This window comes from Bison bison, unplaced genomic scaffold (assembly GCF_000754665.1).
Source record: "Bison bison bison isolate TAMUID 2011002044 unplaced genomic scaffold, Bison_UMD1.0 scf7180017863993, whole genome shotgun sequence".
NCBI classification, from domain to species: Eukaryota; Metazoa; Chordata; class Mammalia; order Artiodactyla; family Bovidae; genus Bison; species Bison bison.
The window spans coordinates 56,420-83,529 of NW_011494565.1; the positions used below are offsets into that span (position 1 = coordinate 56,420).

General features: G+C 37.2%; 1 protein-coding gene across 1 annotated transcript in view; it reads right to left on the reverse strand.

Annotated features, from left to right (window-relative positions):
- Positions 1 to 1,449: 1,449 nt before the first annotated feature.
- LOC104984359 (apelin receptor early endogenous ligand-like) overlaps positions 1,450 to 27,110 on the reverse strand; it is a 26,134-nt gene continuing 473 nt past the window's right edge. Inside the window, exons 2-3 of the mRNA XM_010834042.1 lie at positions 25,900 to 25,989; positions 1,450 to 3,411 (exon numbers count right to left, since the gene is read on the reverse strand). Coding sequence (XP_010832344.1) covers positions 25,901 to 25,989 — 89 coding nt within the window. The 3' untranslated portion in view covers positions 1,450 to 3,411; position 25,900. The remainder of the gene's footprint in view (positions 3,412 to 25,899; positions 25,990 to 27,110) is intronic.

The window sequence follows — 27,110 nt, forward strand, 5'->3', positions numbered from 1 at the left end:
TGACCCCAGAAACATTTTGTGTGAGGGGTGCCACCTAGGATACTGTGGACATGTGACCTCAGGGGGACCGTCTGGGAGGAGTTCACCCTGGAGCCTGTGGAAATGTGATCTCAGGTCAAAGGCCTAGGAGGGGGGTCACCCTGGAGACTGTGGATGTGTGGCCCTGGGTGCAGGGTCTTGGGAGAGGGCTCACCCTGGAGACTGTTGGCATGTGACTCCAGGTGCATGGTGTGGTGATATGGGGCACCCTGCCAACTGTGGACATGTGACCCCAGGTGCAGGGCCAGAAAGGGGCATCACCCTGGAGACTGTGGACGTGTGACCCTATGTACAAGGGACTGGATGTGGGTCACATGGGAGACGTTGGATACATGAACCCAGCTCACCCTGGAGACACGAATGTGTGACACCAGGTACAGTGTATGGGAGGGGATTACCATGGAGACTGTGGACTTGTAACCATAGGTACAGGGTCTGGGAGAGGTTCAGCCTGGATTCTGTGGACCTGTGTCCCCAGGTGTAGGGTCTGAGAAGGGGGGTCACCCTGGAGACTGGATGTGAGAACCAGGTGCAGGGTCTGAGAGCTGGGGTCACCTTAGGGAGTGTGGATGTGCAACCACAGGTACAGGGTTGGGAGATGGGTTCACCCTGGAATCTGGACGAATGACCCCAAGGCCACGGCCTGGGATGTGGGACACCCTGGAGATTTTGGACATATGACCCCAGCTGCAGGGTCTGGGAGATGTAGTCTCCCTGGAGACTGTGTACTCATATTCCCGGGTACAGGTTCTGGGAGGGAGGAGTCACCCTGGGGACTATGGACTTGTGACCCAAAGTGCAGTGTCTGGGAAGAGGCTGACCCTGGAGACTGTGGAAGTGTGATCCCATGTATATGGTCTTGGGGGTCACCCTGGATATTGCAGACATTAAAATCCAGGTACAGTGTCTGGGTGGGGTGTCACCATGGAGAATGTGGCCATGTGACCAGTATACAGGGTGGGGTGGGATGACACCCTGGAGACTGTGGACATGTGACCCTAGGTACAAGGTCTGGGAGGGGGTAACCCTGAAGACTTGACGTGTGAGCCCAGGTACTGGGTCTGGGTGGTGGGGTGACCCTGGGCACTGTGGACATGTGATCACTGGCTCTGTGAAGGAAAGTGAAAATGATGAAGGAACCAAAACCTTCACTGATTTCATAGAGTTTAGAAAGGACTGAACCAAGAAAGAAGAGATTACAACTCTTCTTTCATACACTACTCTCTATCTGCTCCACTTCACTGACTCACCCATGACCCTAAATTGAGGTGGCCCAGTTACTTCTGATCTCCTTAGCCATCTTGATTAAACTGTATACATTTTCTTTTTGTCTTCTGAAAATGTTAGAAATTGCAAAGAACTTTTAAGAGAAAAATAAAACAAACACCAAATCACAGGGAAGGTAGAGTTTAAAGTACATGTATTTGACACTCCTATGGTTTGCCCTTCATCTTGCCAGTAAAGAATAAAGTACAGCTCTATTGCCACAGACTTGTTCTAGTATGCCACCTTCAACATAAATACCACTAGTTGAGATTTTTATAAATTTTGAGAGGAACTTTGCCTTTCCTCTGATAATCTTGAATTAAGTAAAAGATCTCCATTGGCAGGGTATGATCAGTCATAAATGTCCCAATGAAAAGGAACAATGAAAAAAGAGACAAGTATCAAGAAAACCATGCTATGTTCAACACTTGGAACTTATACAAGTAAGGTCAACTAGGCACTCAAATCGCTGAGTGTTTTATTAAACAATTACTGAAATTGTATATGTAGAAATCTATAAGCATTTAATTATGACTGGTTTTCAATTTTTCCTGTGAATGTGAGAATCTGTACTTGCAGAAGTATGGCTTATATTCCATGAGATGTAACTGAACTGTATGAATCTTTTCTTTTTTTTGTACAAATTACATAAACAAGCACATATATGTTTTAAACATAAATATCATGGTTAATAGCTTATGTTTCTACTTAAATGAACTTGTGTGAAGGAATTCTAATTCATTGGAAAATAATTTAGAGTTTCCCCCAAATATATAATTTAAATAATTTAATAACACATTTCATAAAAATCTTTTGTGTGTAAATTTAATAACAGTAATATTAATAAGCACCTTCTAGCCACCAAAACACTGTGAATAAGCTATGAAAGGGAGACAAATTTTCATATCATAATTTCTATTTCAAAATCTTTATATATAAATCCCAATCTTCTGTTTTGGCAAATAGGGGTTAAGGGTTAATGGATTCTCCCATTCTAGAATGTTTACAAAGTAAAATTTATAGTCAAGACATGAATAGGTAAGCTTCATACCTAGAATTAACTTATTGTAAAATATGTCACTGAGCTAACAGTCTTTGATAAATACAAATTAAAAGTATACTTAACTTGAGAACAACTAATTATCAATACAATTCAGACCTAGGATAGTGCCTTTCTTGGGATATCATATTATTGAATTCCTTCTGATATTTTATTTACATGCCTCACCACTACAAGTTGATAATACTAATATAAAGCCCAACAGAGTGATGTGTACTGATAAACATTGCTCTGCTTGAGACTTCATTGGCATAAGTGTATTTTAAATGTCACTTCTTAGTTGGCCTTTCTAGGAAGCTATCTATACAAATGAAGAAAAAGAGCATTAAACAGAATTTCAAAAGAAATCAAACACTGGCTTCTTATGATGACATGTTGAAGAACAGGTTCAGAAATGAACACTTTGGTTGTAATATAAAATGAGCTACAATTAGTATTTCAGACTTTCTTTTACAAGTTTAAATGGATATTATATTCAAAGTAAAAAAATACATTCATAAAATTAAAGCCTATTACATAAAACTGGCAGCAATTAAGTTTATTTCTTAGGGTTTCTATATAAATAATTAACTAATTGTTTTCTCCTTATTCTGCAAAACCAGATAGTCAATGCAATTGATCTCAAATTTAGGATTTTTTAAAAAAATATTCATACATATACAAAGTAATTTTAATACCTTTGGAAAATTATAAGACTAGGAAAGAACAATTTTAAACTCATATATTTTACTATTATAAAGTTCTAAAACATTAAACGGTTTTTCTTCTTAAACCAAGTAAGAATAACAATGTGCAGAAAAAGATAAACAATTTTGCTCTGCAAGCAAGTAATTATACTTCAGACTGGAATTGCATTTGAATTTGCTATTTTCTCCCTACAAGAGAACCAGGCAGAAGGGAATCCAGGTGAAACTAATAAACTGCCAGGTGCTTTCAAACAACTTCTTTTCATACAGGAACTTCTAAATAATCACAGTATTATGTGGGTGGGTATCTTTTCCTTCAGTCTTCTTCTGACAGACTCAGTGAAGTTAGATAGAGAAGATCTGTATTTGGAAGCAAAGGAGAAAGAAACATATAATAAGAAACGTTATCCAGCAAACCAATTTACTCATTCTTAATTTCTTTTTATAGCCAATTAATTATGAAAATTTGCTAAGGTTTTTTAGTGCTGAAATTAACTTCATATTTACTTACCTTTCAATATAAATACAGCATTGTATTTCTTTAAAAGTCTGAACTTATGCTATTAAAGAGGGTTTTATGTTAAATTATTTTTCATCTAATAAACTTTCTTTACTCAGTGACCCACACTGGTAGTCTTAACTATTTTTAAAAAACATTTTGGATATTGATCCTAATACTTACACCCACTAAGAAAGTTACTGGGATCAAATCAAAGATATCAGGACCCAAATCTTAATTAGGTGTATTTTATCTAACTCATAAAATTGTCCCCAAAAAAGACAAACATTTTGTCTTTTCTTTGTATGATATAACTTATATGTAGAACCTAAAAAATACAACAAACTAGTGAATATAACAACAACAACAAAACAAACTCATGGATAAAGAGACCAAACTAGTGATTACCAGTGAGGACAGGGAAGCAGAGAAGGGCAAGGTGGGGATAAGGAGGTCAAGAGTTAAAAACTATCATGTATAAAACAAACTACAAAGATATATGGTACAACACAGGAAAATATAGCTAATATTTATAATAATTATACATGGGGCATAAAATTCCAAAATTGTGAATCAGTATATTGTATACCTGTAACATACATAAACTATAATTCAATTTTGTAATTTTATTTTTTATTTATTTATTTTAACTGGAGGCTAATTACTTTACAATATTGTGATGGTTTTTGCTGTACATTCACATGAATCAGCCACGGATGTACATGTGTTCCCCATCCTGAACCTCCCTCCCACCTCCCTCCCCATCCTGTGCCTCAGGGTCATCCCAGTGCATCAGTTCTGAGCACCCTGTCTCATGCATTGAACCTGGACTCGTGATTTATTTCACATATGACAATATACATGTTTCAATGTTATTCTCTGAAATCATCCCACCCTTGCCTTCTCCCACAGAGTCCAAAAGTCTGTTCTTTACATCTGTGTCTCTTTGCTGTCTTGAATATAGGGTCATTGTTACCATCTTTCTAAATCCCATATATATGCGTTAGTATACTGTATTGGTGTTTTTCTTTCTGATTTACTTCACTCTGAATAATAGGCTCCAGTTTCATCCACCTCATTAGAACTGATTCAAATGCATTCTTTTTAATGGCTGAGTAATATTCCATTGTGTATATGTACCACAGCTTTCTTATCCATTCATCTGCCAATGGACACCTAGGTAGCTTCCATGTCCTAGCTATTGTAAACAGTGCTGCGATGAACATTGGGGTACATGTGTCTCTTTCCCTTCTGGTTTCCTCCGTGTGTATGCCCAGCAGTGGGCTTGCTGGGTCATATGGTGATTCTATTTTCAGTTTTTAAAGGACTCTCCACACTGTTCTCCATAGTGGTTGTACTAGTTTGCATTCCTACCAACAGTGTAAGAGGGTTCCCTTTTCTCCACACCCTTTCCATCATTTATTGTTTGTAGACTTTTGGATAGCAGCCATTCTGACTGACGTGATATGATACCTCATTGTGGTTTTGATTTGATTTTCTCTGATAATGAGTGATGTTGAGCATCTTTTCATGTGTTTGTTAGACATCTGTATGTCTTCTTTGGAGAAACATCTGTTTAAGTCTTTGGCCTATGCTTTGTTTGTGTCACTTATTTTTCTGGAATTGGGCTGCAGGAGTTGCTTGTATATTTTTGAGATTAATTCTTTGTCAGTTGCTTCATTTGCTATTATTTTCTCCCATTCTGAAGGCTATCTTTTCACCTTGCTTATAGTTTCCTTCCTTGTGCAAAAGCTTTTAAGTTTAGTTAGGTCCCATTTGTTTATTTTTGCTTTTATTTCCATTACTCTGGGAGGTGGGTCATAGAGGATCCTGCTATGATTTAAGTCAGAGAGTATTTTGCCTATGTTTTCCTCTAGGAGTTTTATAGTTTCTGGTATTACATTTAGATCTTTAATCCATTTTGAATTTATTTTTGTGTATGGTGTTACAAAGTTCCATTCTTTTACAAGTGGTTGACCAGTTTTCCCAGCACCACTTGTTAAAGAGATTTGTCTTTTCTCCATTGTATATTCTTGCCTCCTTTGTCAAAGATAAGGTGTCCATAGGTGCATGGATTTATCTCTGGGCTTTCTATTTTTATAGTTCAATTTTTTAAAATGGTCCTGAGGCATCTTAGTACTATAAGACAATTTAGTACTAGAATAGTACTAATTTTAGTACTATTAGACTATTGCTTAGGACTTAGTATGGAGAAGGCGATGGCACTCCACTCCAGTACTCTTGCCTAGAAAATCCCATGGATGGAGGAGCCTGGTAGGCTGCAGTCCATGAGGTCGTGAAGAGTTGGACATGACTGAGCGACTTCACTTCACTTTTCACTTTCATGCATTGGAGAAGGAAATGGCAACCCACTCCAGTATTCTTGCCTGGAGAATCCCAGGGATGGGGGAGCCTGGTGGGCTGCCGTCTATGGGGTCGCACAGAGTTGGACATGACTGAAGCGACTTAGCAGCAGCAGCAGTAGCACTTAGTAATGCATTAGACTTAGAAAGCAATGGATTTAGAAAAGGCAGAGGAACAACAGATCAAATTGCCAGCATCCACTGGATCATAGAAAAAGCAAGCGATTTTAAGAAAAACATCTACTTCTGCTTCATTGACTATACTAAAGCCTTTGATTGTGTGGATCACAACTAACTATGAAAAATTCTTAAGAGATAGGAATACCAGGCCACCGTACCTGCCTCCTAGGAAACCTGTATGCAGGTCAAAAAGCGATTTCAAATCCTAAAAGATGATGCTGTTAAAGTGCTGCACTCAATATGCCAACAAATTTGGAGAACTCAGCAATGGCCACAGGACTGGAAAAAGTCAGTTTTCATTCCAATTCAAAGAAGGGCAATGTCAAAGAATGTTCAAACTACTGCACAATTGCACTCATTTCACATGCTAGCAATGCTCAAAATCCTTCAAGCCAGATTTCAACAGTATGTGAACTGAGAACTTCCAGATGGACAAGTTAGATTTAGAAAAGGCAGAGGAACCAGAGATCAAATTGCCAATATCTGTTGGATCATAGATAAAGCTAGAAAATACCAGAAAAAAAAAAAACTACTTCTGCTTCATTCACTATGCTAAAGCCTTTGACTGTGTAGACCACAACAAACTGTGGAAAATTCTTCAAGAGATGGGAATATCAGACGATCTTACCTGCCTCCTGAGCAATCTGTATGCAGGTCAAAAAGGAACAGTTGGAACTGGACATTGAGCAATGAACTGGTTCCAAATTGGGAAAGGAGTACATCAAGGCTGTATATTGTCACTCTGCTTATGTAACTTACATGCAGAGTACATCATGAGAAGTGTCAAGCTCAATGAAGTACAAACTGGAATCAAGATTGCTGGGAGAAATACCAGTAACCTCACATATGCAGATGACACTACCCTTAATGGCAGAAAGTGAAGAGGAACTAAAGAGCATCTTGATGAGATGAAAGAGGAGAGTGAAAAAGCTGGCCTAAAACTCAACATTCATGGCATCCAGTCCCATCACTTTATGGCAACAGATGGGGAAACAGTGACAGATTTTGTTTTCTTGGGCTCCAAAATAACCGTGGATGGTGTCTGCAGCCATGAAATTAAAAGATGCTTGTTCCTTGGAAGAAAAGCAGATAAATTACTTTGTCTACAAAGTCCATATAGTCAAAGCTATGGTTTTTCCAGTAGTCACGTACAGATGTGAGAGTGAAAGTCGCTCAGTTGTGCCTGACTCTTTGCGACCCAATGGTCTAGACGGTCCGTGGAATTCTCCAAGCCAGAACACTGGAGCGGATAGCCATTCCTTTCTCCAGGGGATCTTCCCAACCCAGGGATCGAAGATGTGAGGGCTGGACAATAAAAAAGGCTGAGAGACAAAGAATTGATGCTTTTGAACTGTGGTGCTGGAGAAGACTCTTCAGAGTTCCTTGGATAGCAAGGAGATCAAACCAGTCAACCCTAAAGGGAATCAACCCTGAATATTCATTGGAACAACTGATGCTGAAGCTGAAGCTTAAATATTTTGGCCACATGATGCAAAAAGCTGACTCATTTGAAAATACGCAGATGCTGGGAAAGATTGAGGGCAGAAATAGAAGGGGCAACAGAGGATGAGATGGTTGGGTGGCATCATTGACTCAATGGGGTTGAGTTTGAGCAAACTCAGGAGATAGTAGCCTGGCATTCTACAGTCCATTGGGTCACAAAGAGTCAGAAACAACTGAGTGACTGAATGACAACAAAAGCGATGCATTTTAAATATATGGTAGAGCAAAATATAACTAATTTTCACTTAAGAGTAAAATTTCATTGTGGTTTGGATTTGCATTTCCTGATTATTGGAGACTGTTGAGAATCATTTCATATGTATGTGGCTATACATGTATATCTTCTGAAAAACGTCTATTCAGGTCCTCTGCCTATTTTTTAATCAAGTTATTTGTTTTTCTTTGTTTCTGACGTTGAGTTGTATGTTCAGTTCTGTTCAGTTCAGTTGCTCAGTCGTGTCTGACTCATTGTGACCCCATGAACTGCAGCAAGCCAGACCTCCCTGTCTATCACCAACTCCCAGAGTTTACCCAAACTCATGTCCATCGAATTGGTGATGCCATTTAACCATCTCATCCTCTGTTGTCCCCTTCTCATCCTGCCCTCAATCTTTCCCAACATCAAGGTCTTTTCAAATGAGTCAGCTCTTCGCATCAGGTGGCCAAAATACTGGAGTTTCAGCTTCAACATCAGTCCTTCCAATGAACACCCAGGACTGATCTCCTTTAGGATGGACTGGTTGGATCTCCTTGCAGTCCAAGGGACTCTGGAGAGTCCTCTCCAACACCACAGTTCAAAAGCATCAATTCTTCTGCACTCAGCTTTCTTTATAATCCAAGTCTCAGATCCACACATGACTACTGGAAAAACCGTAGCCTTGACTAGACGGACCTTTGTTGGCAAAGTAACGTCTCTGCTTTTTAATATGCTGTCTAGGTTGGTCATAACTTTCCTTCCAAGGAGTAAATATCTTTTAATTTCATGGCTGCAATCACCATCTGCAGTGATCTGGGAACACCAAAAAATAAAGTCAGCCACTGTTTCCATTGTTTCCCCATCTATTTCCCATGAAGTGATGGCATCGGATGTCATATTCTTAGTTTTCTGAATGTTGAGCTTTAAGCCAACTTTTTCACTCTCCTCTTTCACTTTCATCAAGAGGCTCTTTAGTTCCTCTTCACTTTCTGCCATAAGGGTGGTGTCACCTACATATCTGAGGTTATTGATACTTCTCCCAGCAATCTTGATTCCAGCTTGTGCTTCCTCCAGCCCAGCGTTTCTCATGATGTACTCTGCATATAAGTTAAATAAGCAGGGTGACAATATACAGCCTTGACATACTCCTTTTCCTATTTGGAACCACTCTGTTGTGAGTTGTGAGTTCTTTGTATATTTTGAATATTACCCTTTATTGCATTATCCTTTGAAAAATATCTCCCCCCATTGAGTAGGCTATATTTTTGGCTTGTTTATAGTTTCCTACAATGTGCAAATTTTTTTTTAGTTTGATATGGTCCCATTTGTTTATTTTTCATTTTGTTGCATTTGCCTGAGGAGTCAGATCCAAAAAAATATTGCTAAGACTGATGTCAAAGGGCATACCATCTATTTTTTTCTTCTAGGAGTTTTATGGTTTCAGGCCTTACACTTAAGTTAATTTTTTATATGATGTCAAAAGTAGTTTTTTTTTTTTTTTAGAGTAGTATATTCCTTTTTTTGACTATAGTATATTTAAAAAATAGTATATTTTTTTGCATATAGCTGTCCAGTTCTCCTAAATTGTTGAAGCGGCTCTCTTTACCCCATTGTAAACCCTTGCCTCCTTCATTGTAGATTAACTGGTCATACGTGTATGAGTTTATTTCTGGCCTCACTATTTAGTTCCATTGGTCTATGTGTCTGTTTTTGTGCCACTACTATACTGTTTTGATTACTGTGTCTTTATAATAGAATTTGAAATCAGGAACCATTATCTGCAAGCATTTTCTTCTTTCTCAAGATTGTTCTGGTTATTTAGGGTTTCTCACGTTTCCATAGAACTTTTAGAATTATTCGTAAGAAAAATGCCATTGGTATTTGATGGGAATTGCATTGACTCTGTAGATTCTCTTGGGGAATGTGGTAACTTTAACAATATTAATTCTTCCAGTTCATGAACATGGTATATCTTTCATTTGTATTAATCTTTACTTTTTTTTTAAATCAATATCTTATAGTTTTATGAATATAGATTTTACCTTCTTACTTGCATTTATTCCTAGGTAGTTCATTCTTGATGGAATTGTAAATAGGATTGTATCCGTAATTTCTCTTTCTACTAACCCTGCTGCTAAGTCGCTTCAGTCGTGTCCGACTCTGTGCGACCCCATAGATGGCAGCCCACCAGGCTCCCCTGTCCCTGGGATTCTCCAGGCAAGAACACTGGAATGGGTTGCCATTTCCTTCTCCAATGCATGAAAGTGAAAAGTGAAAGTGAAGTTGCTCAGCTGTGTCCGACTCCTAGCGACCCCATGGACTGCAGCCCACCAGGCCCCTCCGTCCATGGGATTTTCCAGGCAAGAGTACTAGAGTGGGGTGCCATTACCTTCTCCGTCTACTAACCCATATAAATGCAGTAGATTTCTGTGTAATTTGTATCCTGCTACTTTATTGAATTCATTGATGAGTTCTAGTAGTTTTTATGATATCCTTAGAATTCTGCATATAGCATGGGTCCCCAGCCTCTGGGACCTAATTCCTGATGATCTGAGGTGGAGCTTTATTTTTATACATCATAATAATAGAAATAAAGTGCACAATAAATGTAATGCACTTGAATCATTTTGAAACCTCCCACCTGAAGTCCATGGAAAAACTGTCTTTCACAAAACCCATCCCATGTGCCACAATGGCTGGGGACTACTTATATATAGCATCATCTCATCCACAGGGAGTAACAGTTTGATTTATTTCTTTCCAAATTAGAATCCTTTTATTTCTTTTTTTGTCTGAGTGTTGTGGCAAGTACTTTTAATACTATGTTGAATTACATTAGCAAGAGTGGGCAATTTTTTCTTGTTCCTGATCTTGGAAGAATGCTTTCAGCTTTTCACTGTAAAGGAAAAGCTCTAATTTTGTCATATATGATCTTTATTATGCTTAGGTATGTTCTCCCTATTCCCACTCTTTTGAAACTTTTAATCAAAAATATACCCTGCACTTTGTCAAAAACTCTTGTTCCACCTATTGAGAAAGGCATACAATTTTTATTCAATATGTTAATGCAGTTCTATTATATTGATTTATTTGTGGATATGGAACCATCACTGTGATAAATCCCACTTGATCATGATGTGTTATCCTTTTACTAGATTGTTGAATTTGGTTTGCTAATATTATGTTGAGAACTTTTGCATCTATGTTCATTAGTGATATTGGCCTATAATTATTTTACTTTTGGTGTCTTTTTCTGACTTTAGTAAATAGATGGGTAAACAGTGGAAACAGTGTCAGACTTTATTTATTTATTTATTTTTTTTTTGGCTCCAAAATCACTGCAGAGGTGATTGCAGCCATGAAATTAAATACTTACTTCTTGGAAGGCAAGTTATGACCAACCTAGATAGCATATTCAAAAGCAGAGACATTACTTTGCCAACAAAGGTCCGTCTAGTCAAGGCTATAGTTTTTCCAATGTCATGTATGGATGTGAGAGTTGGACTGTGAATAAAGCTGAGCGCTGAAGAACTGATGCTTTGTTGGAGAAGACTCTTGAGAGTCCCTTGGACTGCAAGGAGATCCAACCAGTCCATCCTAAATGAGGTCAGTCCTGGGTGTTCATTGGAAGGACTGATGTTGAAGCTGAAACTCCAATACTTTGGCCACCTCATACAAAGAGTTGACTCATTGGAAAAGACTCTGATGCTGGGAGGGATTGGGGACAGGAGGAGAAGGGGAGCACAGAGGATGAGATGGCTGGATGGCATCACCGACTTGATGGACCTGAGTTTGAGTGAACTCCGGGAGTTGGTGATGGACAGGGATGCCTGGCGTGCTGCGATTCATGGGGTCACAAAGAGTCAGACCCGACTGAACGACTGAACTGAATTGAACTGATGATACTATGGCTTCATAGAAGGATTTTCAGTGTTTATTCTTCAGTTTTTTAGATTACTATGAGAAGAGAGTTGTTAACTTTTCTTCAACTGTTGGGTAGAATTCACCTGTGAAGGCCTCTGGTCCTAGACTTTTGTTTGTTGGGAGTTTTTTGATTACTGATAAATTTGATTACTTGTAATTAGTTTGTTCATGTTTTCTATTTTTCCTTATTTAGTTAGTCTTATGAGACTGTACATTTCTAGGTATTTATACATTTCTTCCACGTTGACCATTTTATTGGAGTATCATTGTACATAGTAATTTCTTATGAGTCTTTGTATTTCTGTCTGTGGTGTTGGTTGTATCTGCTACCTTTTCATTTCTAATTTTATTTATTTAGGCCCTCTTTATTTTTTTGTTTTTTCCTTCATGAGTCTGGCTAAATGTTTATTAATTTTTAAAAAAAATCTATTTCACTTATCTTTTTTATTTAAAAACTTTTGTCTCTATTTAATTTATTTCTGCCCCAATCTTTATTCTACTTTTATTCTTCATTTTTTTCAACTAATTTTGGGTTTTTATTTTCTTCTAAATCCTTCAGGTATAATGTTAGATTATTTACTTGAGATTTTTCTTGATTCTGAGGTAGGTTTGTATCACTATAAACTTCCCTCTTTGAACTGCTTTTGCTATGTCCCACAGATTTTGGATAATTACATTTCCATCTTCTCTGTCTCAAGGTATTTTAAAATTTCCTCTTTGATTTCAACAGTGACTAACTGTGTTTGCTTAGTCATATATTGTTTAACCTACATATGCTTATTGGAGAAGGCAATTATGGTTTCTTACATTTTTTTTTCCCCTTCTTATAGGTGATTTCTTGTCTCATACCATTGTGGTTGGAAAAGTTGCTTGATGATTTCAGTCTTTTTAAATTATTGATTTTTGTTGTTGTTTTGATTTAGCATATGATAGGTACAATGAAGCCCTGTGCCACAACAACTGAGCCTGCAAGCCACATCTACTGAAGCCTGCACACCTAGAATTCATGCTCCACAAGAGAAGCCACTGCAATGAGAAGTTCACTCATCACAACTAGAGAAGGCTCACCTTCAGCAACAAATAGCCAACACTGTCCAAAAACTAATTCATTAATTTAAAAAAAAGGCAATATTTTTCACATTGATCTCCAAATTAAACATACTGCTATCCAAGTCACAGCTGACTTTTTGCAGAAACTACAACCTAATGTTAAAATCTGTATGGGAATTCAAGGGAACTAGAATAACCAAAACAATCTTGAATAACTACAAAATTGGAAGACTCACACATTCTGATTTTAAAACATGCTACAATATTACAATAATCAATAGGACTCATAGGATTAATTCAAGGAGTGACATACAGATCAATGAAACAGAACTGAAAGTCCAGATATAAATTCTTACATTTGTGGTCTACAGATTTTTGACATTAATGCCAGTAGTGCTAGGGTAATTCAGTGGGTGAAAAATAGTAATTTCAACAAATGGTGTTAGAGAATTTGGATATCTTCATGCAAAAGAAGTTGAACCCCTTCCTCACACCATACACAAAATTTAACTCTAAATATTACAGGCATAAATATAAAAGACAAAACTATAAAACTCTTGGAAGGAAATATAAATGTAAATATAAATTATTTGTGACCTTGGATTAGTCAATGGTATTTTTAATACAACACATAAAGCACAAACAACCAAAGGGGGGAAAAAATAGACAAATGGAACTTTACCAAAACTAAAAACTTTTGTGCTCAAAAGACAACACAGAAAATGAAAGGACAGCTAATAGGATGGAAGAAACTAATTTTCAAATCATGTACCTGATGAGGGCTATGTATTCAAATATATAAAAGTATGGATGTGAAAGCTGGACCATAAAGAAAGCTGAGTGCCAAAGAATTGATGCTTTTGAACTGTGGTATTGGAGAAGACTCTTGACAGCCTCTTGGACTGTAAGATCAAGCCATTCAATACTAAAGGAAATCAGTCCTGAATATTCATTGGAAGGACTGGTGCTGAGGCTACTCTGGCCACATGATGTGAAGTACTTACTCACTGGAAAAGACCCTGATCTGGGAAAGATTGAAGGCAGGAGGAGAAGGGGATGACAGAAGATGAGATGGCTGGATGGCATCACTGACTCGATGGACATGAGTTTGAGCAAGCTCCAGGAGATGGTGATGGACAGGGAAGCCTGGCATGCTGCAGTCCATGGGGTCGCATTGAGTTGGACACAACTGAGCACTTAACTGAACTTTACATCTTAACTATTAAAAGACAAGTAAGTTAATTGAAAAAAAAATGTGCAAAGAATTTGGATAGACAGTTCTCTAAAGGAGATAGACACATGGTCAATGAGAACATGAAAAGATGCTCAGTATGGTTAATCATTAGAGAAATGTAATCAAAATCACTGTAATGTTAATCATCATTTAACATCCACTACTATGGCTATAATAACAACTATTGGTAAGAATATAGAAAAATTGGAACCCTTATATAATGCTGTTAGGAATATAAATTGCTGCAACCATTGTGGCAGTTCCTCTATAAGTTAAACATAGAAACACTATATAATCCAACAATCTCACTCTTGGATATATACCCCAAATACCTGAAAACATATGTACAAACAAAAACTTGTACATGAATGTCCAGAACAGAATTATTCATAATAGACAAAGAGTGACAGTAATTGACTCCCTTGCTATAGCAAGTTCTAAATAAATAAACTTTTCTTATTCTCATTGAGAAGATGTGGCAGTTTGAGGTTCCTGAGAAAGTCAGAAGGAAAGGGATCCATGCATAGATGGAGGTAATACCTTCTATGACACATAGAGGAAAAGGAGGGTTGGTGTGGGTAGAGTGGGGACTAGATTAGGTAGGAGTCTTGTTTTATACTTGGAAGCTGAGGGATATACCATGTGCTGACTTCTCTTTTCTCTATGATATGAGGCAAGGCCATCTTCTTTAAAATAATGGTCTAAAACTTAAAGTGAGTAGAAAAAGTTAGAAACAGTTATTGTGGAGTGCAATGCAGCAAGTTGACCACAGAAATGCAGGTTTTTCCAGACAATTTGGGACTGGATGAAGAATTTGAAGCATTTCCAATCCGACTGCTTGTATATTCTCCAACAGTAATAAAATGCCTGTCTGAAGACTTCAGAATTCTTCCAAAACAATGAGATGAAGACAGAGCATCAGGAAAACCTGTAATATTGGCAGCAATTATGGAAATAATGAATTATATAATCTTAGCAAAAGAAAGGGACCCAGTCAATGGTCAATGCTTCATTGGAATGAGGTTGGAATAGTGACAGTGTGTGACCAAGCTCTGGATATGACCACAGGTGTGCAGGGCTGAAATCAGTAGAGGAATCCTTGGGAAAGACTGTATATTCTGCTTATTTTTCTTCTCTAATAGAATTTTAACAAAGCAAAGCAGAAGATATGTGGTTTGCCTTGTTATTTTATTTTGAGTGGTAACAGGATTTAATTTATAATTAAAATATTATCAGGGGTTTTATTTATAAATTAGCAATATTCTGAGGAACTGTAGATACACTGAAAAGATTTGGAACATTTCTTTTGATCTGTCAGTCAGTTCAGTCGCTCAGTTGTGTCCAACTCTTTGCAACCACAAGGACTGCAGCAAACCAGGCTGCAGTTTCTGTTGATAACTGCTTGTAATTTTAAGATCAGGAAAGTTTAGAATTCATCTAATATTTTGATATTAATGATAATGTCAAGAGAACTGTGGCATTTAATACCATACATCACTATTAAAAAGAAAAAAAAATACATCCAAGAGTGAAATGTGTTGATAAAAAGTTGTTAATAAAAAGTTTTTCTCAAGTCACTTAAATACTCTTTTTCTATTAAGAACAGCATATTTTTTCAAATATATTACTGCTATGTAATAATAAATTTTAACTGATATCACTAATTGAATAACAGAGAACAAAAAAGTTATGCTACAAAGATATTTTAGATTCCTGAACATGATAGAGAACAGGTACTCTATTTTTTGTTTTTCATTTTAATTTTTTGGCTGCACCATGAGACATGTGGGATCCACGTTCCTTGACCAAGGATGCAACCCTCACATTTTGCATTAAAAGTTCAGTCTTAACTGCTGGACCACTAAGGAAGTCCCTAGAATAGCTACTTTAACCAAATATCTCCAAAAAGAATTATTATACACTTTGTAATGAGGAAGCAGTTTCCAAAGTGAAGAAAACTCTGAAATTAGGCTTTAGTCTATCATATATATATTTTTTCATATAGGGAAATAAACATTTATTATAATAATATATATAACTACTATATTTTATATATTTATAAATTCAGTGCATTGTATGCATTATCATTAAGGCATCAGGGTCTTTATAAAAGAGCTTGATATCATCAGTAAATTAGGAACTTTAAAGATTTTCTCTGACATGATTCTTGGACACTGTAACAGGAGGGAAAGGGACAGGGCACGACTTTTTGAAGAATGACATAGCCCAAGGACACAACGTAAACAGATTAGAATCAAAGGGTCCAAGATGGCAGCCAATTCGACTTTGACTAGACTTTGATCCTCAATTAGCAAGCTAAATGACACATCCAGAGGTACCATGACAGATACAAGGCACTGTCAAAAGACCAGAGAATGGGTGATGGCCCAATTCCTGGAAATCTCCACCTCTTCCCCAAAATAGTTGGAATAATCCTCCTGTTCATTAGCATATTAAATTACTCAGCCCATACAAATTAACCACATGCCACATGCCACATTTTTCAGCTGCACTTGCCCTCTACAATGCCACAGAGGTCTGTGGAGTTTGCTTCTCTCTGAATCTGAATAAATCTTCTTATGTATCACTTTTTCTCTCACTGAATTCTTTCTGTGATGAGACATCAAGAACCTGAGCTTCCTAATAAAGGAAACAAGGTGCTGCGGGTTTTGGCTAAGTTCAAGTCATGGCCACACGGCTTCGAGTCTCAAGCTGGGTTTTGGCTGGATTCAAGTACTAGCACATGGGTTCAAGCCCCAGTCTGAGGTAAACAGTTTCAACTGGGCTATGATTAAGAATACAGTAATTTTCTATATTATATTTAGTTTTGAGCAAGACATTCTACAGATATTATACTCCATTCAAGAATTCCCTATACTTGAAGCTACTTTCAGGCTATAGATGATTATAGTCTAAATGTTAGGGGCCAAGTCTTATCGTCAATGAGCTTGTATTCCAATATTAATGATTTGATGAAATAAAGTAGAATATGATAAATTCCTTTAAATAACTACTGGTAAAAATACAGTGATTGTTGAGAGTGGAAAATTATTTCAAACTATTTGGATCAGCGTGGGCCTCATACAGAAAATAGAGTTGGAAGAGAATCCTAGGGGAGAGAGGCAGAGTTTGAACCTGGTAAGATGACGGAGCCATACCTGGAAGTGCAGACACTTACAGCATAGATGTAGGGAAGCAAAAGTTCAGTTTGGCATTTCATTCAAAGATGGGAACAACAAAGGACAGAAACAGTATGGAACTAACAGAAGCAGAAGATATTAAGAAGAGGTGGCAAGAAAACACAGAACTATAAAAAAAGATCTTCATGGCCCAGATAATGACAATGGTGTGATCACACCTAGAGCCAGACATTTTGGAATGTGAAGTCAAGTGGGCCTTAGGAATCATTACTACAAACAAAGCTAGTGGAGGTGATGGAATTCCAGTTGAGCTACTTCAAATCCTAAAAGATGATGCTGTTAAAGTAATGCACTCAATATGCCAGCAAATTTGGAAAACTCCGCAGTGGCCACAGGACTGGAAAAGGTCAGTTTTCATTTCAATCCCCAAGAAAGGCAATGCCAAAGAATGTTCAAACTACTGCACAACTGCACTCATCTCACATTCTGGCAAAGTAAAGCTCAAAATTCTCCAAGACATGCTTCCTTCAACAGTATGTGAGCCATCAACTTCCAGATGTTCCAGCTGGTTTTAGAAAAGTCAGAGGAACCAGAGATCAAATTGCCAACATCTGTTGGATCATAAAAAAAGCAAGTGAATTCCAGGAAAATGTCTACTTCTGCTTTATTGATTACGCCAAAGCCTTTGACTGTGTAGACCAGGAGAAACTGGAAAATTCTTCAAGAGATGGGAATACCAGACCACCTTACCTGCCTCCTGAGAAATATGTATGCAGGTCAAGAAGCAACAGTTAGAACTTGACATGGAACAACAGACTGGTTCCAAATAGGGAAAGTAGTACATCAAGGCTGTATATTGTCACCCTGCTTATTTAACTTATATGCAGAGTACATCATGTGAAAAGCCAAGTGGGACAAAGCACAAACTGGAATCAAGATTGCTGGGAGAAATATCAGTAACCTCAGATATGCAGATGATATTACCATTATGGCAGAAAGTGAAGAAGAACTAAAGAGCATCTTGATGAAAGTGAAAAAGAAAGTGAAAAAGTTGGCTTAAAACTCAACATTCAGAAAACTACGATCATGGCATCAAGTCCCATCACTATTTGCCACTTCATGGCAAATAGATAGAGAAACCATGGAAACAGCGACAGACTTTATTCTCTTGGGCTCTAAAATCACTGTAGATGGTAACTGCAGCTGTGAAATTAAAAGACACTTGCTCCTTGGTAGAAAAGCTATGGCAAATCTAGACAGCATATTAAAAAGCAGAGACATTACTTTTTCTACAGAGTTTCATCTAGTCAAAGCTGTGGTTTTTCCAGTAGTCATGTAAAGATGTGAGAGTTGGACTATAAAGAAAGCTGAGGGCCAAAGAATTGATGCTTTTGAACTGTGGTGTTGGAGAAGATTCTTGAGAGTCCCTTGGACTGCAAGGAGATCCAACCAGTCCATCCTAAAGGAAATCAGTCCTGAATATTCATTGGAAGGACTGATGCTGAAGCTGAAACTCTGATACTTTGGCCACCTGATGCAAAGAATGGACTCATTGGAAAAGACCTGATGCTGGGAAAGATTGACGGCAGGAAGAGAAGGGGACAACAGAAGATGAAATGGTTTTATGGCATCACCGACTCAATGGACATGAGTTTGAGTAAGCTCTGGGAGTTGGTGATGGAAAGGGAAGCCTGACGTGCTGTAGTTCATGGGGTCACAAAGAGTTGGACACCTCTGTGCAACTGAACTGAACTGAATGTTGACAGTCTAGCAACACTGCTGCTGCTGCTGCTGCTAAGTCGCTTAAGTCATGTCCAACTCTGTGTGACCCCATAGATGGCAGCCCACCAGGCTCCTCCATCCCTGGGATTCTCCAGGCAAGAACACTGGAGTGGGTTGCCATTTCCTTCTCCAACGCATGAAAGTGAAAAGTGAAAGCAAAGTCGTTCAGTTGTGTCTGACTCTTCGCGACCCCATGGACTGCAGCCTACCAGGCTCCTCAGTCCATGGGATTTTCCAGGCAAGAGTACTGGAGTGGGGTGCCATTGCCTTAGACCCATGGTATTGCTGCCAGGAATGCATTATGTGTGGGGGCCTTAAACCAGTATCAGACTCTGAATGAAGTGCATGCCCTGGATAGTAGTGAAAGATCACAAGCAGATGGAAGTTCCTGAGGTGATTTCCCAGTAGCCCTTGTGACCAACACCCTCCCTGCCCCTAGGGTCTGTTTACCTATGTATGTGCCTCTTAGATAAGACCCCCTGTGGCAGACCAAAACCTCACTCTTGTTCTGAATTGATCAGTCAATTTGACCCATTGCCTAGGAATCCAAAGCAAACCACCATATGCATGCATGACGGCCCTTCTCTCTGTCTGCATTCTGCCAATTACTTTCCCATGTGGCCCCTTGAGGCATGCTGGGTGCTTGCTTCAGACCTGTGAGTAATAAACTTCTCTATTTCAACATATCTGTGGTCAGCTGTTTAAATAAGGCTCACTATTCTGTACTGTGCCCCCACTTAACAGATGTTAATTTAACAAAGTCAGAATACCCACACTCTGCCTTCAGAGAATTTCACCATGGGGTGGTGGGGGAGGGAAGGAGTCCAGTCAGTTAACACATTATTACAATGCAGTGAGTCCAGTACTTTGACAAAAGTATACAAACAGTGCTGAGAGCAAAAAATGGGCACTTAATAAAATCAGTAGGAGGTATCAAAACCAGGGAAGGTGTCTCAAAGCATGACTTGATAGTAAGGAAAAGAATAAATGAACAGAAGTGTAACTATAAAGTAAGATGTGAAGAATGGACTGACTTTAAAGTAATGGTAACAGTTCTAGCTATTATCTGTTTAACACTTACTATGTAGTAGGTATGGTTATGATAAGGTACATGCCTTTATTAGCTTAATTTTACAGGCCTGAAAGTGAAGGGAGGCTCACAAGGGATGAGCTGTGTGGCCAGAGCTAGAACTCAGGCAGTCCCTTCTTAACTCTAACCCACTCTGAGAGAGGACAAGGGAGAAGAGGTGCTCCTGGAAAGATACCTTTTGTAAAGTGATGCTTGCTAAATTATGGAAGTTCTCACTTCAGCCTCCTGAAGGCTACAGACAGTTAAGGATTTTAATCAAGGTGTGACACTTTAATCAAGCTCATAAGGTATGACATTACAGTTTAAAAAGACCATATGATAAAACAAAAAATGGACTTTCTAGAAAGAGACCTGGAGGCTGGAGTGAGTAGTTAAGGTGTAGAAGTCATGCTGGAGAGTTATAAGAGGCACTGAGATAGTCACAGAGATAAAGGAAGAAGCAGGTTATCAAGTAGAAATGAAAGCCTGGGCAATCACATAGAACTGAACACTGGGGCACTGTGCTCAGAAGTTTAGGCTGGGATAGTTACATATATATTTCACAGCACAGTGCCTAATACATGGTAATTTGGAGAACAAAGGAGAAATATTTGAGTGAGAAGAATTAAATAACCTATTTTTAGCTATTCATTCAATAACTCATCAAATATTTCTGAAGAGTTGATGACAGTTACCAGGTATATAGCTATGACCAGAGCAAACTCCTGTTCTCATGAAACTTACATTCCAACAAGAGAGGAAGATACTAATCAAACAACAAAGTAAATATATGTTATGTATGTCACATGGCATTAGGTTTTATGGAGAAAAACAATAAAAGGAAAACAGAAGTATCTTGGGTAGGGTGAAGAACTGTTTTAAGATTTTATTTTGGTACTTCTTTTTTACATAAAATATCATCAGGGAAATCCTTCCTGATGACATGAATGGTATTGGAACAGAGAGCTGAGTTATAGGAATAGCTGTGCAGAAGCCATGGCTTATATCTATATATCTACTATGGCCATGGGCTTCAAGTTTCTGCAGGGCAGCTGCGGTGACTCCAGATAGGCAGTTGGACACCCTATACAGGGCCTGAAAAGCAGAGTGATTTATTCCAGAGATGGTCAAAAAGGAGCATGGTATCACTGAAACCAAGGAAAGTTCATTCTATTATTGACACAGAGACAGCTGATGTATTCATTGGATTCAAGAAGAAGGAAGTCACTAGAGACCTTTCCCAGAATGCTACAGGAGCAGTGCATTGAAACTAAATGGGAAAAAAGGAAGTACCACTTTTTCCAAGAAATCTGATTGTGCAGAAAAGAACCTGGGTTGGTCACTAAAGAGCACCATGGGATAAATGGCACACCTTTTTTTCTTTTTTTTAAAAAAGATGAAATAGATCAGTTTTAACATATTGAATCTGCTGGGGAAGAAAGGGAGTAATTGTTGGATCGAGGTTCCTGAGATATGAAGAGATTACCCATAACCAAGAGAGAAATCTCTTAATGAAAGGCCAGGAAGGGAAAACAGGACATTACGCAGATGTAGATGCATGTAGTTTGAGGGCAGGGTCCAGTTTGAACCTTAATTATCTCCATTTTCTCTGGGAAGAGGAATTATCTCTTGCTGTGAGTTGGATAAGGATTTCAAAAAGTTAAAGGGAACTAGAGGTCATTAAAGGTTTGAAATATAACCAGATGGGATTGAGAGATACCCAAAAGTAAGAAGAGTTATTTCCAGAGAGCCCTGCTAATGTGGAGACAAAGTGCTCCACTGAAGTGGAGATTCCGTGCTAAAGGCAGAAGTTGGCTTTTGGATAAGCCAAAGACTGAGAAGGGCCACACAAGACAGAAAGGTTTGGAGGTAGAACAGAGATTTGGTAGACGTGGATGGGGGATCAGAAGCCCATGACTGTAAGTGATTAAGAATAAGGCAGACAGAACCAAAGTTGATCACACACAAGAGTATTTGGGTGTGGAGAAAGCATACCAAAGCCCCACTGTGGGAGTGGAATGAAATAATACAAATGAACCTATATATATAAGATAGACTCACAGACATAGAAAACAAATTTATGGTTTACAAATGGGGGACAAAATGAGGAGAATGAGGATTAACAGAAGCAACTACTATACATAAAATACATAAGCAACAAAGAACTATATCCAGTAGCTTATAATAATTTACAATGGAAAAGAATCTGAAAAAAATTTATAACTGAATCACTTGGCTATACACCTGAAACAAACATACTATTGTAAATCAACTATGATTCAATAAAATTGTTTTATTAAAAAGCAGTTTTATTAACTGTTTTATTAAAAATACAGAACTATAAACACTTGTATTTGGATGGCAATCAAGGGTCTCAGTTTAAATTAATGTGTTAATTTACCTTTAATGTGTTAATTTAGCTTTACCAAAACTATTTTCATAGCCATTACCTCTGAGAAAAGAGCATGGATGATAAGGGAGTGTGAAAGTATTTTACTTTTGATTTGATATTCTTTCAGACTGTTAGAAAAAAATATTATACCATGAATATATATTATAATTATTATTAAAAAGCTAGAAAAAGTATGTGTTAACAAGATGTGTAGTTACCTTTGCATATACTATCAATAAAATCAGGCCTATAGCAGGATGACACTGTTGGAAGTGGATATCAAGAGTCCAAAGCCCCTACCTCATTTTCACTTTGTAGCGCTCACATCAACCTTTGAATTTGGATTTCCTGACACCCTTCTTTTGCTTTCCTTCACTCTCATTCACTTACAGCTGAAAGTGTTGCCAAAGTATTTTTGAGAAAAAAGAATATCAAGAAAATAAATTTTATATTGAATTAACTATTTTAATTAACTATTTATTTATATTTAATTAACTATATTAATTTTTTATTTAATTAACTCAACTATTAGGAAATCTATCTCACTGGGGGTCTTTGAAAAAGACTCTGGAAGAAGCAAAAATAGAGTGAAGATAACATGGCTTTCCCATCAAGTGAGCTGAAAGTCTAAACCACTCTAAAGGGTTAATTTGTAAAAATTCAAAGTCAACTGTTTACTTGACCTGTCCTTTTACAATCTTCCTTAACCCTAACCGAATCAAGTCAAGACAGGTGATTTTATCTAAAGCATGTAGAAAACAAAGTGGACCAATGAAGGAAAGTTCAGCCTCAGAGTTCCACTACAAATATTTATAGCATTTTATCCAGTTGTCAAAGTATCTTTGTTGTAAGACATATGAAAAATATGCAAATATTCAGGATAGTGAGAATCAGGCTATGAAACCTGAAGACAACACTTAGAGCACTGGTTTGGCAAGATCTTGGGAAAGTATCTTTTTTTTTTTTTTTTTTTTTTACAACAAAATTATTGAAGTATAGTTGGTGTATACTGTTTTAATTTCTGCTGTACAGCAAAGTGACTCAGGAATATATATATATATATATATATATATATATATATGGAATATATATATATTTCTATTCACATTATTTTCCATTATGGTTCACTGGATATTGAATATAGTTTCCCAAGGGGAAATTATCTTAATGTTTCTCTTTCATTGGCTGTTATACTATCACTGGATTCCAAAATGTGACTTTTACACATTCTTCAAAGAACTATAGCTTAAACGCAGGACTAGCCTAAACACTGAGAAAATGGATGCTGTAACATGAGCAGTTCTTTAAAAGGATTACCTACCTTTTGTAAAGTATTGCCATTATTAAATGTTTTATATGGCTTTCAACTTAGGTTTCCCTTTGGTTTACAGATTTAGTTTACAGGTCAAAATCTTCCTTAACTTTGACAGTTCAAATTTCACTACTCTATCTTATTTACTTACAGCCCTAGTTTTTATGGCAGGTGGTTTGTGGAGAAAGCCAATACAACCTGTGACTTACTAAAGGGCTTTTGTTTGCATTTGTGAGGCATCTTTTCCTGAACATGCAGGAATTTCCTGGCTACTGTGAGACGCCTCTTGTTACTTTCAAAAAGTCCTGGAAAAATCTTGAACTTCCATTCCTTCTAAGCACAGATTTTACCATTATTTATTTGAGACTGAAATTCATTATCAACACACACCAAGGGATTTTTAATATATAAAAAACTTTTAAAGCATGTTTTAGTTTCTACTAATTGGCTGATCAAGAACTTCCTCCTGTATTTTTCTGGATTTTGCCACCAAATTTATTTTTCATATTTTGATAGTAAAGAGTAACTTGTTACAGATGCAGGTGTAGAGACTTTGGCTTTTTATCTCAGCCCTCTTGATAAATGCTTATTACTGAACTGCTCTTCCTTTATGTAATGCTCTACTACAGTCTTCACTGGTTTGAAAAGCATGTATTACATATTAGCTACAGCAATCATTTATTTATTTATTTTTGGCTTCAAAATCACTTCAGATGGTGACTGCAGCCATGAAATTAAAAGATGCTTACTCCTTGGAAGGAAAGTTATGACCAAACTAGACAGCATATTAAAAAGCAGATGCATTACTTTGGCAACAAAGGTCCATCTAGTCAAGGCTATGGTCTTTCCAGTAATCCATACTGATTTTTCCAGTATGGATGTAAGAGTTGGACTATAAAGAAAGCTGAGGGCCAAAGAATTGATGCTTTTGAACTGTGGTGTTGGAGAAGACTCTTGATAGTCCCTTGGACTGCAGGGAGATCCAACCAGGCCATCCTAAAGGAGATCAGTCCTGAATATTCATTGAAAGGACTGATGTTGAAGCTGAAACTCCAATATTTTGGCCACCTGATGTGAAGAGCTTACTCATTTGAAAAGATCCTAATGCTAGGAAAGATTGAAGGCGGGAGAAGAAGGAGACAACAGGGAATGAGATGGTTGGATGGCATCACCCACTCAGTGGAGATGCATTTGAGTAAGCTCTGGGAGTTGGTGATGGACAGGGAGGCCTGGCGTGCTGCAGTCCATGGGATTGCAAAGAGCCGGACACGACTGAGTGACTGAACTGAACAGCAACCATTATTCCCCTGAATGAATAGTGCCATAAATGCTCCAGTCCACAGGCCAAATTAATAGACTAATTTAGCAATTGCCTGTGTTATGTTAACCAGGCTGAAGGAAATTTCTATGACTTTTTTTTAAAAAAAGATATACTTCATTAGAATTGAAGAGCTTAAAATAATTACAATGGAATGTCAATTTCTTATTTTTGTATGAAGTTATTTAAACTTGGGTGATGTTTGAAGTTAACTGATTCAAACAACACTACTGGTGATGGTGGTGGTGTAAAATCAGGAACAAAATTCTATTCAGAGTATATCCTTAAAAATGCAACCATCAATATTAATTCTATTAGTGAAGCTGGAAAACTGCTATGTCATTAAGTTGATTTCATATCTGAAAATAAATATTTTCAGGAAGAATATACTACTAAATATTGAGGTTAATACATCATCCATTTGATGGAGCTGGGAAAAGTTGTCTGAATGTTTTCAAGCCTAGAATGGTGTTCATGGGAAATATGCTTGTTCTGAATAACATAGGGAGATATTCAGATTTTTTCAAAACACTAGTTACAGATACATCTATTATTAACTAAATTCTCCTGCTGCCTGATTTTTTAATTATGAAAATTTTCAAACACACAAAATAGTATTAATCCTCATATAACTATCACTCAGATTCAACAGTTATCAAGATTTTCCTACATTTTCCTCATCCATCCCATCAAATTATTAGAGCAATTCCCAAATATCATTTCATTTCTCTGTTAGTATGCAAACCATAGTATGCATTACTTCAAGGGACATCACAGTAAAGTCATTATCACATATTCAAAATATGAACAAACATTCTCAGGTATAGCTGATCTGGAACATTGCCAAAATGTAAACATTGCCAAAATCATTTTCCATTAGAAATACCTCAGGGGAAGGGCACTCGTGAATGGAGAGGCATACATCTCCTCTGAAGGCAGTTGTGTCTGTGCAATTTTCTTCTCATTGCCAAATTAGCTGGGGAGGGGGAGGGCGGAAGGAAAATGTTAGAGCATTTACAGAAAATTAGTTGCTGTTTAATCTGAAGATTGTGAGGGAATATTCTGGATCCAAATTATGCTGTGATTATCTGCTATCTGTTCATATATGATTGTGATATAAAAAATTAATGGGATGTAAATGCATGGCAGGTATTCCTAACAGTTTATATTGATGCTGGGATCTAATAGTAAAATTCTCCTCCTACATGACTTCTTTCTAAATACTCCTAGACCTTTTAGTTTATGTTGTGAATTAAGCACAAATATTTCACAAGAATATTTTCCAAATTGTTCTCTAATTTTAGAGGGGAAACAATTTGAATAGCAATTCAATTGCTATAAACAGTAAGAAGGGATCATCTGTTTCCAGAGTTGCTAATTTGAAACATTTTTCTTATTTATGTAAAAAGGGCAGATCAAGAGACCTCATTTGAACTAATCTCCGTGATCAAACTTCTGGTTAACTAAAAGGCAGAAACTGAATGTTTAATTAGTTATGCACCATTTTCTGTTGTAAATGGATAAGTATATTATCAAGGAAATAATCTAACATATTTGGATTTCTATGTTATCATCTCTCTATTTAAATTAGGTTTGGCTTTTTTCCTTAAAAAACTGTCTAATTTATTTTTTTTTAATCTGCCAGTGCTTTGAACTCCTAGATGTTTAGTTTTGAAGTAAAAACACTTTAAAATAACTTTGTTTACTAAGTTCCTATTAAGAACAACAGAACAGATATAATCTTTGAAAAATGTGTCAAGTAATTTAATATTATCCTGACCATACACAGTTTTGACTTTTTGTTTGTTTGTTTGTTTGGCTCTATAAGCATACTACTACTACAAATGGCACTTTTTAAAGTGACACATCTAACTATATATCTAGAAATAACTCTTTTTACTTATAAGGACAATGTAACTATGATAGTTTGGGGATCCATTTTCTTTGAATTTAGAAAAAAACAGTGGTAGAATATTTGTCATCATTTTAAAAGCCAGCTATTATTTTAAAATATCCAAATAACGGACCTAACAGGATAGAAAACATACTTCTGAACTCCTACACACTCACTCCCAACCCCCTTCAACCACCGACCCT